This window comes from Desmodus rotundus, chromosome 3, assembly GCF_022682495.2.
Source record: "Desmodus rotundus isolate HL8 chromosome 3, HLdesRot8A.1, whole genome shotgun sequence".
NCBI lineage: Eukaryota > Metazoa > Chordata > Mammalia > Chiroptera > Phyllostomidae > Desmodus > Desmodus rotundus.
This window is the reverse complement of record NC_071389.1, coordinates 200,080,461-200,098,159: the sequence shown is the minus strand read 5'-3', so window position 1 is coordinate 200,098,159 and position 17,699 is coordinate 200,080,461. Positions and strand designations below refer to the sequence as shown.

At 63.8% G+C, this 17,699-nt stretch overlaps 1 protein-coding gene and 1 long non-coding RNA gene across 3 annotated transcripts in view; one reads left to right on the top strand and one right to left on the bottom strand.

Annotated features, from left to right (window-relative positions):
* Positions 1-88: 88 nt before the first annotated feature.
* Positions 89-17,699, top strand: part of CELSR1 (cadherin EGF LAG seven-pass G-type receptor 1) — a 105,488-nt gene continuing 87,877 nt past the window's right edge. For both annotated transcript variants that reach the window (XM_053919744.2, XM_053919743.2), the window contains exon 1: positions 89-4,279. In XM_053919744.2, the coding sequence (XP_053775719.1) occupies positions 682-4,279 (3,598 nt within the window). In that variant the 5' untranslated portion in view covers positions 89-681. The remainder of the gene's footprint in view (positions 4,280-17,699) is intronic.
* On the bottom strand, positions 12,939-14,910 carry LOC139440775 (uncharacterized). The gene is made up of 3 exons (XR_011650934.1): positions 14,448-14,910; positions 13,901-14,043; positions 12,939-13,082 (listed from the first exon to the last, which is right to left on the bottom strand). It is a non-coding gene; the product is annotated as an uncharacterized lncRNA (long non-coding RNA).

The following is a 17,699-nucleotide window of genomic DNA, read 5'->3' as shown; positions in this document are numbered from 1 at the left end:
CTTCCCGGCCCGGCCCCTCGGCCCCGCCCCCCAGGGAGGCCGGGTGGGGAGGCCGCGGGGGAGTGGGCCCGGCCCCCCTCCGCCCCGGCTGCGCCCCCGCGTCTCCATAGCGATCTCCCCGGCGCGCACCTCCGGGCCGGCTCCCCCCGGGGCTGAACAATACTCGGCGGGGCCAGGGGCGGGGCCGGGCCGGGGGCGGGGAGAGAGCGGGCAGAGGGGGCGCGGGACGAGCGCACAGCCCAGGCAGCAGCCGGCCGCCGGGGTCTGAGCGGCGCGGTGCGACCCAGCCCGCTCCGGGAGCGCAGCCCCCGCCCTGCGCCGGACCCGCCCCGCTTCCCACGCCGCCCGGCCGAGCCCGCGCGGGAGCCACCTGGAGCCGCCTGTGGCCGCCGCCACCGCAGGTTGATGCGCAGCGCCCTCCCGGGACGCGAGGAGGAGCCATCTTGAAACCAACTTATCAAACTTTCGCGAAGTGCTCTCGAAGTGGAAGCTGCGGGGGAGACCGGGAGCGCGGCCGCCGGTGTCCCCGCCGGGGCCCCCAGGGAGGCAGGGCGCGGGCCGCCCCGAGGGTCGGGCGCCGGGCGCGCGGGAGCCGCCCCCCGGCCGCGCCGGGTGGATGAGGAGCCGCGCCGGGTGCATGGATTGTGCCCCAGCGCCGGGCTCGGGCTCGGGCTACGGGCCATGGCGCCGCCGCCGCCCGCGCTGCCCGCGCTGCTGCTCCTGGCTGCCGCCGCCGCCCTACCGGTGTTGGGGCTTCGAGTGGCTGCCTGGGAGCTGCGCGTGCCCGGCGGGGCCCGCGCCTTCGCCCTGGGTCCCGGCTGGACCTACGCGCTGGACGCCGCGCACACCCCTAGGGTGCTACGAGAGCTGCTAGACGTGAGCCGCGACGGGCGACTGGGTGGGCGTCGGCGCGGGCCGGGTGCGGGGCCCCGGGGCTGCGCGCGCCTTGGGGGACGCCCGCTGCCGCTGCAGGTCCACCTGGCAGCCCGCGGCGCCCCGGCAATGCTGAGCCTCCGTCTGCGGGCGCGCGCGCGCGGTCCGGGTTGTGGCGCTCGGCTGCAGCCACGACGGGCGAGCGTCTCGGAGCTGCGCGCGAGGGCGGTGCTCACGGCGCCCGGGCCTGGCGCGGCGCTCTGCTTCCCGGCCGCCGCCGGCAGTGGGGCCATTCTGCACTCGGCGCTGGCGGCCCTGACCACATTCCCGGCCTGCAGCTGCTCGCTGCACCGCGGACGCCGGTGCCCACGCCGCCCCGTCTGCCTGCCGCCCGGTGGCTCGGCCCGCCTGCGCCTGCTGTGTGCCCTGAGGCGCGCGGCCGGCGCCATCCGGGTGGAGCTGGAGTTAGAGACGGCTGCGGGGACGCCCTCCCCGTCGCTGTCGCCAGGGCAGCCGCCGCCAACCCTGCCCCAGGCCGAGACCCAGGCGCGGGCGGCGAGGCGGGCGCGGCGGGGTGCCGGCGGCAGCACGAGCCCTCAGTTCCCACTGCCCAGCTACCAGGTGTCGGTGCCTGAGAACGAGCCGGCGGGCACCGCGGTCATCGAGCTGCGCGCGCAGGACCCCGACGAGGGCGAGGCGGGGCGGCTGAGCTACCAGATGGAGGCATTGTTCGACGAGCGCTCCAATGGCTTCTTCCTCATCGATGCCAGCACGGGCGCTGTGAGCACGGCCGGCCCTCTGGACCGCGAGACCAAGGACACGCACGTGCTCAAGGTGAGCGCCGTGGACCACGGCTTGCCGCGGCGCTCGGCCGCGACCTACCTCACTGTCACCGTCAGTGACACCAACGACCACAGTCCCGTCTTTGAGCAGTCCGAGTACCGGGAGCGCGTGCGCGAGAACCTCGAGGTGGGCTACGAGGTGCTGACCATCCGCGCCACTGACGGAGACGCGCCCTCCAACGCCAATATGCGCTACCGCCTGCTGGAGGGCTCAGGCGGCATCTTCGAGATCGATGCGCGCTCCGGCGTGGTGCGCACCCGGGCAGCCGTGGACCGGGAGGAGGAAGCCGAGTACCAGCTGCTGGTAGAGGCCAACGACCAGGGCCGGAACCCGGGCCCGCTCAGCGCCACGGCCACCGTGCACATCGTGGTGGAGGACGAAAACGACAACTACCCTCAGTTCAGCGAGAAGCGGTACGTGGTGCAGGTGCCCGAGGACGTGGCGGTGAACACGCCTGTGCTGCGCGTGCAGGCCACAGATCGCGACCAGGGCCAGAACGCGGCCGTACACTACAGCATCGTCAGTGGGAACCTGAAGGGGCAATTCTACCTTCACTCGCTGAGCGGGAGCCTGGACGTGATCAACCCGCTGGACTTCGAGGCCATCCGGGAGTACACGCTGCGCGTCAAGGCCCAGGATGGGGGCCGGCCCCCGCTCATCAACGCCTCGGGGCTGGTCTCGGTGCAGGTGCTGGACGTGAATGACAACGCCCCCCTCTTCGTGAGCAGCCCCTTCCAGGCGGCCGTGCTGGAGAACGTACCTCTGGGCCACTCGGTGCTGCACATTCAGGCGGTGGACGCGGACGCGGGTGAGAACGCGCGGCTTCGCTATCGCCTGGTGGACACGGCTTCAGCCTCCGTGGGGGGTGCCGGGGCCCAGGACCCGGCCTCGGCCGCCGACTTCCCCTTCCAGATCCACAACAGCTCGGGCTGGATCACCGTGAGCGCGGAGCTGGACCGCGAGGAGGTGGAGCACTACAGCTTCGGGGTGGAGGCGGTGGACCACGGCTCGCCGCCCATGAGTTCCTCCGCCAGCGTGTCCATCACGGTGCTGGACGTGAACGACAACGACCCCGCGTTCACGCAGCCCACGTACGAGTTGCGCCTGAACGAGGACGCCGCCGTGGGCAGCAGCGTGCTGACCCTGCGGGCCCGTGACCGCGATGCCAACAGCGTGATCACCTACCAACTCACAGGGGGCAACACCCGCAACCGCTTCGCGCTCAGCAGCCAGAGCGGCGGCGGCCTCATCACGCTGGCGCTGCCGCTGGACTACAAGCAGGAGCGGCAGTACGTGCTGGCGGTGACCGCCTCGGACGGCACGCGCTCGCACACCGCGCAGGTCTTCATCAACGTCACCGACGCCAACACCCACCGGCCGGTCTTCCAGAGCTCCCACTACACGGTGAGCGTCAGCGAGGCCCGGCCTGTGGGCACCTCCATTGCCACCATCAGCGCCACGGACGAGGACACGGGCGAGAACGCACGCATCACCTACGTGCTGGAGGACCCCGTACCGCAGTTCCGCATCGACCCCGACAGCGGCACGGTCTACACCCTGACGGAGCTGGACTACGAGGACCAGGCTGCCTACACGCTGGCCATCACCGCCCGGGACAACGGCATCCCTCAGAAGTCCGACACCACCTCCCTGGAGGTCCTCGTCCTGGACGCCAACGACAACGCTCCCCGCTTCCTGCGGGATTTCTACCAGGGCTCCGTCTTCGAGGACGCCCCACCGTCCACCAGCGTCCTCCAGGTCTCTGCCACGGATCGGGACTCGGGCCCCAATGGCCGCCTGCTCTACACCTTCCAGGGCGGGGACGACGGCGATGGGGACTTCTACATTGAGCCCACGTCAGGCGTGATCCGCACCCAGCGTCGGCTGGACCGAGAGAACGTGGCGGTGTACAGCCTTCGGGTCCTGGCTGTGGACCGGGGGAGCCCAGCGCCCCTAAGTGCCTGCGTGGAGGTCCAGGTGACGGTCTTGGACATTAACGACAACCCCCCGGTGTTTGAGAGGGACGAGCTGGAGCTGTTTGTGGAGGAGAACAGGCCCGTGGGGTCTGTCGTGGCGAGGATCCGGGCCAAAGACCCTGACGAGGGCCCCAACGCGCAAATCATGTATCAGATCGTGGAGGGCAACGTGCCTGAGGTCTTCCAGCTGGACCTGCTGAGCGGGGACCTGCGCGCCCTGGTCGAGCTGGACTTCGAGGTGCAGCGCGAGTTCGTGCTGGTGGTGCAGGCCACGTCGGCGCCCCTGGTGAGCCGGGCCACGGTGCACGTCCGCCTCCTGGACCAGAACGACAACCCGCCGGTGCTGCCGGACTTCCAGATCCTCTTCAACAACTACGTCACCAATAAGTCCAACAGCTTCCCCACCGGCGTGATCGGCCGCATCCCGGCCCACGACCCCGACCTCTCCGACAGCCTCAACTACACCTTCCTGCAGGGCAACGAGCTGCAGCTGCTGCTCCTGGACACGGCCACCGGCGAGCTGCAGCTTAGCCGGGACCTGGACAACAACCGGCCGCTGGAGGCGCTCATGGAGGTGTCTGTGTCTGGTGAGTGGCCCTTGGGGCTCCTGCTGAGCCGCCCAGGAGCTGCGGGGACCTGCCAGGGGCCTGCCAGGGGCCTGCTCAGCATGCCGGGGCGCATCTGGGTAGGGCCCAGGCAACACTTTGGGGATTTGTGGCCTCTGGTTGGGAGCTGGGAGCGGGAAGGAGGGAGGTCCCCACCCCCGCCAAGGGAGTGGGAGGGACACGGCACTGCTTCCCTCAGCACTTTTCCTGGGAGCAGGCCCGGGCTTCTTCAAGTTCAAGACCAGGGCTTCTTGGCACTTTCCTCGGCTGGCCGTGGCTGCCGCACTGTGCTATTAAAACCCGGTCTCGGGGTTTTCTGAGTCATCTGGTTTGCTTGGGGATGCTTTGCAGTCAGTTACACACCTGTCTGGAAAGATCAAAGGTCACTGCCCATCCCATGTGTCAATTAGTTTTCGGGTGGGACCGCTGGAAATTGCTGCCTGGGTCCCTGAGTCACCCTGTAATGTGGCTGCAGTCAGTCCCTTGGTGTCTCTTTCCTGTCTCCTCCAGATAATAACAACCAGGGATGTGCTCTGTGTGGGAGCGCTGTGGAGAGCAGAGTCACGTTTGATCTCGGTTTCTGCACCAGACACGGGCTCCTCATCTGGGTGGGACGCAGAGGCCCGCCCAGGTCTCTGGTGGAGCCAGGGTGGGCGCCCTGCTGGGGCTGGAGGGGAGTGGGAGAGGGAGAAAGTCTTGCCTCAGCCAGCCAAGTACTTGGCAGCAGAGTTGGTCCCCATGTGCTGTGCGGGGCCTGTGGGGCTGGGGAGAGGGAGACAAACCCGGGTGTGGGGTTGGGGACACAAGGAACAGGAAGGATTTGGTGGGGTGGGGGTTGGGGCAGAATAAAGGACCCCTGGCGACCCCTCTGGGGGCCCATCTGAGGATGTAATCAGCTGGTGTGGCAGGTACCTCAATTATCACCAGAAAAGGCTCGGATCGTGGGTTGAGTCAATGTTTCACATTAATTATTTAAACAATAGATTATTAGGATACACTATCACCGTGGGAGCCCTGGAGGAATTACAATGTGTATTTTCTGACTTACTTTGTTTCCGTAGTTCGCTGTAACTCTTTATATACTAAGGGTGATTAGCAAACAGGTTCTGGTTGTTTGCTTTTAAGATCTGGAACTTGCGGTCCTGGTTTGAAGTGATGCAACACTTCAACACAGATTCGGCCGTTGGGTCTCCCTACGGACGACCGTTCCAGGTTTGTGAGGTCGTGAACGTGTGTGCAGAATACGGACTGGCCCCTTAGGGGGACGTGTCAACCAGGGCCATAGCTACTCTGAGCAGGGCCACGATTTTCTTTAAAACGTCTTTCCTAAATTCCATTTGCATGTTCTTATTATTTTATCTGCCAGATAAAGCAGAGCAGGAACTTTAGCCTGTATAAACACCATTTGGCAGAACCATGGGGTGCTGATTTTGCAGAGGACGGCACTTTAGTGGGAACGGGTGCGAGCTGGGATCAGGGATGTTTTGGGTCGGCAGTATCCGGAATGTGGGCCCCCCCGTCTTGGCCGGATAACAGGGCTTAGGGGGGATTTCATTCAAAAGAGGATACTTACTGAGGGCCGCGTTGCCTCCCCGGTGGGTCCGAAGTCTGGACCACGGTGCAGGGTGGGTGGGGGAATCCACCCGCTTCGCAGTAATTGTCCCCAGGATCCAGTTCCGGGCTTTGAATCCTATGGGACACCCCCTCGTTTGACCAGGCGCTGGGGCTCATGGGCTGCCCCCCCAGGTCACAATGATGACTTCTCGCTGGGTGTCGGCAGTTTCCTATGGTCTGAGTGGGGTTTGGCCACGGGCTGTGTCACCCATGAGGAAACGGAGGCTCAGAGGGGCTGGCTGCCTTCTCGGCCCCCACAGCCAGTGAGCTGGCGGGCCAGGTGCAGACCTGTGACCCGGACCGAGTGAGCCCACCTCTCCCACTCCCCTCGCTTCCCCGAGCCGGAGTTTGAGAAGTGAGTTGCCGAGCTGCACTGTGTCCATGGCGGACCGGGCCTCTGGTTTAAAGTGGGCACCTGTGGGTGCTCGGTGTGCCCCTCAGGCCACGTGACTCGGCTCTCACGCTCCGGGGAAGCCAGCCGCCGTGAACTGCGAGGTCTGCAATTCCAACAGTAAAGCACTGTGTAGGACGGAGACAAAGCCAAGGGATCGGCCCCGAATAATTACCCGGAGCCGATTCTTAGGTTTTATTGGGGAACGGTGGAGAGCTGTTGTTTCAAACCCGAACGGGTCCCGTTTACAGCCGTGCCCTAAAGCCTCTGATGCAGTCTTACCGCCCTGGGGTGCCGCCCCAACAGCCCAGGTTGGGTTTTGTGGGCCCCTTGCCAGGAAGGGCAGCGAGCCTCCAGCAGGCGGCTGCTGGGGAGGCGCGCCTGGGGGTGGTGCCTCTGCAGGGGCGGGGCCTCTGGGGGCGGGGCTTCCGCAGTCCTTCCCGCTGTGCGTAGGTGGTGTGATTGGTTTTCTGCAGCGTACCCAGGACAAACCACTATCTGAAACATTTTTGAATTCTGGATCTAGTCGAATTCACATAGCTGCCATTTTGGGGTGGCATGCAGCCACACAAGATGCTTCTTTTCCACGTGATGGGTTTTGAGCGACATTTTTATTATAGATGTCTAGGAAAGCTGTGTCTGCGTTTGCGAAGGCACTTGGCTAATAACCCAGTGGGGCAGCCGAGCACGGAACGCTGTCTACAGTCCTTCCGGACGTTGGTGTTTGGGGAAGTGACACTTTTAATCCAGCTTGCACCTGTGTGTGCCTGCGGGTCTGGAGTCTTCCTGTGCGTCGCAGAACATGCCAGCGGGTAGCAAATGGCCCTGCGCTGGTGGGTGCGGTGGACCCGCGGATGTGGGGAATGCAGCATTTGTGGGGTAGACGTGATGGGTGGGGGAGTTGTTCAGACACGCCAGGAAATACTGAAACGGTGAGGTAGGCTCGGCTAACCTTTTTGCCATTTACTTTGGTGGAGAGAACGTGGTTTAATGTCGCCCAGGCTTGATGAAGTCTTAGAAAGGATTTGCCTGGTTAAATACAGGATATTGTCGGGGCTCCCACGTGGAGGGCTGCAAACAAGGAGGCAGCAGACGGCCGTCTGCCCGGCGGCGACCGGGCACACATTCCCTTTGTTTCTGCAACTCACGGTGCCGGACCTCGGCGGCTGGCCAGCCGGGTTCTCCCGTGCCTTGGAGTTCGGTACTTTGGGCATCTGGTTAACTGTCTAAGGGCTTCGATAACCCTGGGGAGGGTCGCTTGCTAACATACTTTAGAAACAAAGGAGTGTTTATTCATTTGTTGAGCACCTACTGTGTGCCAGGCCTACTGTGTGTGAGTCCCTGGACAGCCCTTGTGGAGGTTGCGTGGAGACTGAAAATGGATAAATGCGTCCCTGGCAGGAGGAACCTGGGAGGCTGGCGGGAGGGTCTGGGGTAGGGGGTTGGGGAAGCTGGGGCTGCTGACGGGAGAGAGAGCTCCAGGCAGTGAGCAGGGAGGGGAGGGCCTGGCCGGGCTCGGGCGCTGAGGGGCAGGGGTGATGGAGGGGCGCTGTGAGGTTATACCGTCAGATGTGGACATGACGTTAGCGTTGGTCTCCGACTGTTCCGCACGCTGGGAGCTCCTCCAGGTGCTGCCATCCAAGCCCGGGCGTTCTCCAACAGCAGCCTTGTTTGGCGGGGGGGGGGTCTCCATCACCGAGTCCACCTAACCCCGGAGCAAGCCAGGGCCCTCCAGCGCTGGGGCTGTGCTTTCCAGGACAGAGGACTCTGGGAGCGTGAGGACGCAGGTGAGGGAGGTGCGTCCCTGACCCAGGGGCCTTGCAGGGGGTCGACTTTGGGCCCTGTGCAACTGCAGCACCTTTGAGAAGATGGTCAGACCTCCAGGTCTGGGCCAGAGACACCAGCTGGGGTCACAGCCAGGGGTGGTCAGCCCGGCTGCTGGGCTGACAGACACGGTCAGGGCCAGGGCTGGTCAGACCTGCCTGCAGACGTGTGAGGGCGGCAGGGCCGAGGAGGCGAGTGACGAGGACGGAGAGGGGCTCAGGCACAGCCGCCGGGAGCTGTGCGCAGAGTGGCACGTCGGGTGGGAAGGACCTGTGTGAGGGCTGGGGCGGGAGCAATGTGAGGGCCTGTGGCCTTGAGGGTCCTGAAGGGGTCACCAGTGGCAGTCGGGGAGCCTGAGGACAGAGATGTGATTTGGGTTAGCCAGTGGGAAGCTCTTGAGGGTCTTTGTGACAGCCAGAGTGCTGGGGGGCTTGGGAGCCCGCTGGATGAGCAGAGGTGAGGCGCTGGGGGCGAGTGAGGTTCAGAGGGGAGGCGGGATGGCCGTGGACACATGAGGGCCAGCAGTGACCCGGACTGAGGTGACAGTGAAGAGGGGTCAGCCTGTTGCCATGCACAGCCGTGCCGGCCCGTCCTCGGCTCTGCCTGCCTATGCAGGGGTGCCCCCAGCAGGCACTGGCACCTTTCGGGGTCACTGGGCATGGGAGCCACGCCTCAGCAGTGAAAGTGAGCCTGTGGGGCCAAGCTGAGTGTGGACAGGGCTGCAGGTCGGGGGTGGGGACCTTAACGACCCCTTCCTGCTGGGTCACCGAGCCTGCAGTGGAGAAGCAGGAGAGCCCGGGGCCCATGGGCCAGGGCCAAGGCCACCGGCTGGCGGGTGACCTGAGGCCTCCTTCTGGCCTCATCTACCAATGAGAGTGACAGTTTTTTAAAATCCAGGAAAAGTCACAGGCCCCTGAGCCCCTGGAGTAGGGTGGGTTGCTGAGGTCATGCCTGGGAAAGTGGCACCATGGTTGACGGCCTGCTCTGGTCAGGGCTGCGCACACACCTGCCTGTGGGGGAGCCGGCCGGCAGGTGGGACAGCAGGTGCCAGGCCTTGGCTGCGGCACCCGAGCCCAAGGACGTGTCCTGCGTGCGGGCCACGGCCTCCACCCTGCCGGCACTCAGAGTGGACGGGGCAGCTTTGATCGGCAGAACGGGAGGAAAGCACTCCTGAGTTTGGCGTGATTCCTTTCAGCTCGCAGCCTTGGGGGAAGTAGTTTTCTGGGTTTTTTTCTTGTCTTGTAACCCAAACATGTAGGCTCCTAGGAAAGTGCTAGAATCAGATTCCTGGGGGAGGGGGCGGGCGGGGGGTCCTGAGGAGATGCTGGAGGGTCGGGGTCTTGGCTATGGAGGTCGGGGAACCACCTTATACTTCTGGGGGTGGGGGGGCACACCCTCTGCTCTCCCCTGTGGGCCTGGCACCCTGCTGGCCAGCCTCCCCCTCCCCCTATCCTCCGTCTGGGCTTTTGTATGAGTGTGGGAACCCCAGGTCCCTCCGTACCTAGTGCTGGCTCTGAGGGCACCCCTGAACCACTGCCCTCCCCAGTGGAAGCCCTCCCTGTCCCTCCACCCCCCCCACCCCGGTCGTGGGCTCTGCCCTCCTCCGCTCCCCTGGGACTCCGCAGGTGGGTGGGCGGGCGGTGGCTGACCTCAGCAGACCTGGGCAGGCTGCCGTGGAGGAGCCGGCCCTGGGGCCAGACGGTGCACCAGGAGGTCACATAAAAGTGCTACCGCCACACTGCCCGAGTCTGTGTGTCTCCCACTCCCTGGGCACATGCCTGGGGTCTGCCTGCATGTCTCACTGAAATCACAGAGGACCCCGTGTCACAGGCAGAGACAGAGGCTGGGGAGCTCATGGTGGCAGGCAGGGCCAGGCTCCGCCCCTGGGGCTGAGCGCTCTGACCCCCCTGCAACGCCCCCCCCCCGGGCCCCACTGTGGGGCGACAGCTGAGCCCTGCGAGGGGGAGCTGTGTTGTCACAGCAGCACCCAAGGCACAGGGTCATGTCCCGGGGACAGAAGCTCCGTGTAGGTGACCACGTTGCCTGGAGCAGGAGGGCTGAGGGTCCGTGTGCATCGTACCAGCTTCCACGGAAGCGCCCAGCCACCTCGCCTTGTGCCCTCCTGGTGAGCAGGAGCAGCCACGCCGCAGGATTGGGGGGAGGGGCCCTGCTGAGCGTCCCCCAGTCTCTGCAGCGTTGCCCGCGGTGGAGTTGTGTTGCAGGAAACTGAGGAATGCAGGAGCGGTGTGCACCAGGTGCAGGGAGGGACCAGGTGTGGGGCAGGCAGACACTGGTGGGGAGCCCACACGAAGCGATCGGCTGGAGTGCGCCTGAGGGGCTTCCCGCACGGGTTTCGCTGGACTGGGAACCACCTGCCTGCCTTCCCTCCTTCCCCTAATCCCACCCTTTCCCTCCCTCCCTCTTTTCCTCCCTCCAGCAACCTATCAATCAGCAACCCATCAATCAACATTTTTCTTTTTTTTCTAATAGTCTGTTTTCATTGTCAGTTCTGTATCTTTTTTAATCTTCTTAGGATTTTGTTTTTATTTTTAGAGAGAGAGGAAGGGAGGGAGAAAGAGAGAGAGAAACATCTGTATGTGAGAGAAACACTGATCGGTTGCCTCTCCCACGCTCCCAACTGGGGGCCTGGCGAGGAATGGAACCGGCGACCTTTCAATTCACATGCTGGCGCTCAGTCCACTGAGCCACACCAGCCAGGGCTCTTTTTAGGATTTTTAAAATGTCTAATCTAAATGACACTTGGTTAAGGTAAACTAACTCAAATAAAATCACAGGTGACGTTAGCATTTGCAGACAAGACCTCTCTCACAGGGTGACAGACGTTGATCAGTGAGCTGATCGTGAGGCACCGTCTTCTCAGAGCGAAGTGGTGTCTGCCCTCTGTGGAGCTGCCACCCACGGCCACGGTCCTGGTCCCTGCTGCGTCGCAGCGCACCTCTGGTGCTGGAGAGAGCGTGCGCTGGCCGTCAAGCCTGCTCGCGCCCGCTCGAGCTGATGGCCGACGCTGGTCAAGGTGGCCCCTCAGAGGGGGACCGTTGTGATCCAGGACCCCTCCCCGTCCTCCCTGGACATTCTGTTGGTTAAGGATCAGAAAAACAGAAAGCCAGCTCGGGGGTCTGGCTGTGGCCTGGGAACCCTTTTCTTGCCATGTCCATTGTGGGTGCTGAGAAATGATCTCTGTCCCCTGAATTAGCTGAGTATGGCCCGGGATGAGGTTTCCCGTTGGTCGTCCACAGGGGCTCCTCCCTCCCTAGACCACTGAGGAAATGGGAGTGGCCTCTCTAGAGGGGCTCTCAGTGTGTGTCGAGGACAGAGGGGCTGTGCATGTGGGGGCTCTGAGGCCGGCGCTGAGATGACAGCACACCCTGCCGGGGCCTTCCTGCCCTGGTGCCAGGTGGCCCGGCTGTGGGCGTCGCCTTTCCAACTCCGCCGTCTCTTGTAAGCGTGGAAAATTCTCTGATGGGCCATTGAAAGCCCCCCACCCCCACCCCCCGTCAGTCTTCAAAGAAGAGAGGATGGAAAATATTCAGGTTTGTTGTCCGGAGAGATTTCCCATGCATCCGGCACGTGGCCGTCGGAGGTCAGGGGTGCCTGTGTGTTTGGGCAGGACAGGAAGTCCAGGGCCCTGAGTGATGGCGTGTTTGTGTGAGCATCCCACTGTGGGACAGAGGTGCCTGGGGACTCGGGACCAGGGGTTGGGCGGGGCCCCGAGTGGCTCTGGCCCCCTGCTGGACAGCGCCTCTTAGTGAGAAATAGAAAATGATCACCACCAATGGGGTCTGCTTCCAGAGCACCCGGGCAGGGGACCCCGAGCAGGAAGCCGGGGACCGTGGGCGGGGCCGCTGCCCAAGTGCCCAGCCAGCCAAGGAGCCCGTGGCATTTGTAGCGGGAATCCTGTTTTCCCTCCTCTTGCTTCCATCGCTCACCGGCCTGGCCTTTTTTGAACCCAAAACAAATGCAGAACCATGTGAAAATGACCGAGCTCCTTCTGGGGCCAAACTTGTACCCAGCGGCTTCTCTCTCTGCAGCTGGAGAAACTGAGGCAGGGGCCTGGGGCGGGGTTTTTGTTCCTCTGTGCACGGACCCACCAGGCAAGGGCCCCCCTCGGCCAGGGCGCTCTCCATTCTCCTTCCCTGGCACCCTCGCTTGTTAAAGCGTGTGCTTTCCCGCGGTTTGGTTTTCGAGATCGTCCTGCAGGCTCTCGGTCAGAGGCTGCTGTCCCCTGGGTGCACCGGGTGGCCTCCCTGATGCCGTCTGGGAGGGAGGCTCTGGTGCCTCCAACGAGTGGCCCGTGTCACCCAGGTCCGCTGCCTGGATGACTCCTGAGAGCCGTCTCCTGTACTGTGTGTGTGTGTGCGTGTGCATGTGCACACACGTGTGTATGTGTGTGCGTGCGCCAGAGTTCACAGGACCTCGGGGCCACCACGCCCGCCATGTGAAAGTGGACAGTCAGCCATCGCGGCTGTCACCTTCCAGAATGTTTTCATCACTCCAAAATTGTATCCTTCTTTTACATTTTAAAATCGGATGGTATTTTCCGAACTGAATATTCATGATCGCTTTCTGTTCATTTTATTGATACTTTGTAGTATCAGTATGTCGAGATTTACCTGTGCCGATGGGTCAGGATGGGTTGCTGTTGGCAGAGTGGAGGCTGACTGTGTGCCGGGGACGGGGGCAGGCGTCCAGCCCCGCGTTCTGGGGCGTGCAGTGGCATACGGTGGGGGGCGGGCTGGGGGGGGGCTGCAGCCCCGGCTCAGGTGTATCCGCCTGTCTGCAGGGCACCCAGCCCGAAATGGCTGCCCAAGAGCTGGAAGCACAGTCCCTGGGTCCTTCTCCTGACCCTTTGCTGGCAGCAGCGTCACCGGCTGGCCCAGTTTGCCTTGGGCGGAGGGTTCCAGGGTGCAGGCCTCCGGGGCCAGCATGGGGAGACTCCTGGGCACAGAGGCCGGCTGGTTACCTGGCTGCCACCCAGCCTGCCAGTCCCTTCCCCATGACTCCCACTCCGGCCTGTGGTCTGGGCGTCCATTTCAGGCGCTGTCCCTCGTCCCTGTCCCGGTCCACTGCACCTGCGCTGCCGCTGTCAGGCACATTTTCCTCGCCCCCCCGCCTCCCCTACTCTGTCTGAAGCACTGCCCTGCCCACTGGGTAGCCCCCTTGCCTGCCACTCATCTCTGGATGCATAGCTCCGCCCCCTTCGCCCCCTGCGCCTCCACCTGGAGTGAGCAGGTGCTTGGGACCTGAAGCTTCATCAGCTTTCCTGCTTTGTTCCCACACGGAGTCCTGCCCTGCGCCCCACGCCCGCGTCCACCTCCCAGAGCCTCGGCCACAGCTCTGACCGCACCGGCTCCTGGAGGCCTGGCCTGGCTGTGCTGCTGTGTCACCTGGGACCCCTCCCTCGGGGACGTGCTCCTGGACCATGTGCCAGGTGGCAGAGGGAAACCCACTGCACTGCCCCCGCCGCCCCCTGGACATTTTGTGTCCCCTCCCCGCCACCCTTGTCAGCCGTGCTCCTCCCGCTGTCCCCGCACCTCCTTCCCGTCCAGGCCTCCGGCTGCCCAGAGCCCCGGTGAACTCTGGCACCCCCTGAGCCCCAGCGCGTGGCGGGGCCTGCCGTGCTCGGGAGGTGCTGGGAGAGGCCAGTCCGGGCAGGCCTTTCCAGACAGGGGAGGGCTGGGTGCTTCCCATAGGAAAACCTCATTCTCCGAGGTGCCCCCTCCACCCCCTGCTTTTAAAAATCGAGTTTCACTCACCAGATGGGCGGGTCCATTGGTCTGGGAGATGGACGCCGCTGTGGGCGTCTCAGGCAGCGGCGAGGGCTTGGACACAGGGACCGGGGCTGGAGGCACAGAGGGGTGGTTGGCGGCCGCTCCGGGCCTGGGTCTCCGTCTCTGCACTGTGGGGACAGGTGACGTCACCTTCTCTGGACTGTCTGTGCCGCCAGGGGTCGGGCCAGGTCAGCAGGCTAGGACGCTCCTTCAGCTCTCCTCACAGGGCCTCAAGGGCTTGAAGATGACCCATTCCGACGGGGGTCCGGGGGGCGGGGAGGGTCCTGCCCGGCGCCCTGGGGCAACCTTGGCCTTGAGGATGAGCACGGGCAAGACCACAGTGTGCAGGGTGCCCGGCGGCCCCTCTTCACCGGGCTGGGTGTGTGACCGCATCCCTGCCTTCTGAAGGTGACACGAACGTGGCCTATGGAGACTTCGGTGGCCACCAGATGGAAGGGCTGGAGGGCTGGCGGGCCCAGGTGGGCACCGCGGGTGGGTAAGGCGCCCCCGGGCCTTTCCTGCAGCAACTCACCTGCTGTGTGCATGGGGATGACTAAGGTGGTGCCTGGGCCGCTGGGTCCTGGAGGTGCACCGTGGAGCGGGAGCTCTGGGCTCCTTGGGCGGCTGTGACTCCGACTTCCAGCCAGAGCGACTTTCTAGATGTTGTGCTGCTCTTGATGCGGGGGGAGCGGGGGGCACACAGGGCTGGAGCAGGGGAAGCGACAGCTGTTCATAGCTTCCGGCCAGGACCCGCTGATGCTGGGGGGCTCTTGTCAGTGGGACAGGGGGCCGGTCCGTTGCTGCCCCACCCCTGGGAGGTGCCCTCACTGGCCACCCGCCCGCCTGCCACTGTCCCTGCCCCTCCGCCGTCAGCCCTCAGCCTCACCACCCTGCCTCCCATGCCCCATAATGCCTTGCTCACTCTAGAAAGGTCTGGCACGAGGGAGAAGCATCAAGGAGAAAGCAGGAAATCATCCCAAACCCCAGGCCCAGAGACAGTCCCTGTTCCCCTTGTGGTCTCAGAGGAAGCAGGCTTTCCCAGCTCTCTGAGTGGTGGCCCTGGGCTCCTCCTTGCCTGAGGACCTTGCCTTCCTCTTGGCTGGAGGCCGGTTGCCATGGTAATGGGCACTCCCTCAGCTTTCGGGAAGCAACTCAGGGGCACTTGCCCTGAAGAGCTGTCCCTTTGTCCAGGGACAATGGGGTCCTCCGGGCTCACTTTATTACCTTTGGGGGAAGCCCCCAGGAAGGGGGAGCTGCCCTCTCTGTGGAAGGAGCCTCGTTTCCTGGAACTCGGACACTTGGATCCCCTGCTTTTAAAGCCCCGTATTTCACACCAAAAGACTGTAGCTTTTATGACTTCAGCTTCACGGGCCAGAGAGGGTCCGAGGTGCGCCGCCCGCCTGGAGGGCTGTCCTCTCTGCTGGGCGCAGAGGGTCCAGAGCCGGTGTCGAGGAGCGGAGGAGCGCATGACTGCGGCCCTGTCTCCTGAGCCCCCGGAGTGGCATCGGGTCTGAGGAGGCCGGTGGGCACTCTGGGTCCTCCCGGCCTGAGAGACTCACTATGTGCCCACTCTTGGCGGCCCTTGTCCCCAGGGTGCCTTGATGGGCCTCTCAGGCCCCTCAGGCCCCTTCCCCAGTAGGAGGGTGTCCCTTCCTCAGAGGGCTGTCCTTGAGCTGGCTACCTGAGGCCAGGGGTGAAGGGGTGGTGACGACCGCTGCGCAGATGTCACAAGAAGGTATATCCCGGGCGCCCCTCTGCAGGCCCCGCCAGTACTGCACCCGCTTGTCCTGTCCCTATGACGTCCGAGAGGGCTGTGCCTGGGGGCCATCTGCATCCTGCTGTCCCCAGAGCAGGCCCTGGGGGCGATGTGGCCTGGCCAGGACTGGAGGGAGGGGCAGGCGCAGGGAGGGACACTCGGGAGCCGCAGGGCGTGCCAGAGCAGAGCAGACACTGGGCCCTGTGCTGTCCTGCCTGGGACAGGAACCAAACCCGGAGGCCCACTGCATTCCAGAACCTTCCCTCGACGCGGAGGGTGCGGTCAGAGCCCTAGAGCTGCGCAGGTGGCGGGCAGCCTGCCCTGTGATCATCTCTACGTCCCCGGGTCCCAGACGCAGCCCCGGCTCAGCCTTTCAGGGCAGGTTCTCTGCAGCCTTTCTCCTCGCGCCCCATGGGAATGTGCTATTTATAGACTGCCTAGCGTTCACGCCTCGGAAGCCAGCATCTCTCAGCCCCTCCAGGCCCAGACCCCCGCGGGGTCGGTCGGTCAGTCGGTCGCTGCGGGGAACCCACGCAGGGAACCAGGCAGCAGGCTGACCGCCAGCAGGCTTCTGCTGTGAGGTCGCAGTGTGATTGTCCCAAGCAAGTGCGGGGCGGGGGGGGGCTGTGAGGGTGTCAGGGACACTTGGAATTTGGCAAGTAAACGTGCCCTTTAGGGAGGGGAGGGGCTGTAAGTGTGTGACAAATGCCACACAACAGAGGCTCTCCCAGGAGGCCATGGAGGGGCCGCAGGGCCAGGGGCCGGGTGACCAGGTGACCGAGCAGATGACCAGATAGCAAGAGAGACAGCAGAGCCGCCTGCTGCTCTGAGTCCCCCGTTCCGACAGGCTCCCCTCCCACCCCTCGTCCCCCCACGTCCCGGCACAGACGTCTGAGAGCGGGGCCTGCTCGGCGCACAGAACGGAAATCCACACCCCGCGCAGCCTCTGAGGCAGGGCTTCTCGGCCTGGGCGCTAGGGACGACGCTTGCACTGGGTCACTCTCTGCTGCGAGGTGTCTCCTGCATGAAGGACACTGCGCAGTGTCCCTGGGCATGACTAGATGCCGGTAACAACACTCCCCCCACCGTTGGGACAGTCGACATCGCCAAGTGTCTTGGGAGCTTGGGGCACAAAATCACCCCCATTTGAGAACCACTGTATTCTGAAAAACCGGAGGGTCTTTTCTTTAAGTTTTTCTCACAAACTAGCAAAGAGAAGAAAAACAAGGCCCATTTGTTCTTACCCAGGCGCTCGAGGCAAGGCTGAGTTAAAATGCACACAGGGGCCAGCTGCCCCAACACCAGGTTGGACAACTCGGAGGCAGAGGCGAAGGGGGATGGTGGGCCGGAGCGACCCACGGGGGCCAAAGCCGGACGTCCACCCCCCAGACACTTCCCAGGCTCCAGGAAGATCCAGCAGTGAAGCTGGCGACGGGCCGGGGGCCATGGACAGACAGATGACCACACCCACGGGCCCGTCCTGTTTCAAAGCAGAACTTCCACTTCTCATTGCAAAATTCTCCTTGACAACACCTTGGCCGTCAGTGGTCTTGGTTGCAAGTTTCTGCATTATTGATACAAAGAAGCAACGGGGAGCAGAGGAGTCCATCCAGAAACACAGTCCTGCTTCAATCCCCAGTTCGGAGGCCTCCCGCCCTAACTCCGGACTGAAACCGCCTCTTCACGTCTCTCGTCCACAGAGCTGAGGCTTGCTTTTCAAAGCCAATAGCTGGTGGTGTTCCTGCCTTGATGTAGTTCCTTCCAGACTAGAAATAGCTCTTGGTATCAGGACGGAAGATTAAAAGGTAGACATAATAAACACGGAAAACACGGAACATTTCTCGGGGGTGCGGGGTGGGGGGTGGCGGGCAAAGTACCTAAGAAAACAGACGAAAAACCAAATCCTTTCCTGCCAGCCAGAGAGCCGCCCCTGTCCCCGAGGTAACTCTCCCCTCCTGTGGCTGTAGGCATTTCTCTTGCCCCCAGGGAGCGGGGAGGGAGGGGCTCCTCTCTCTACAAAGCCTTGGG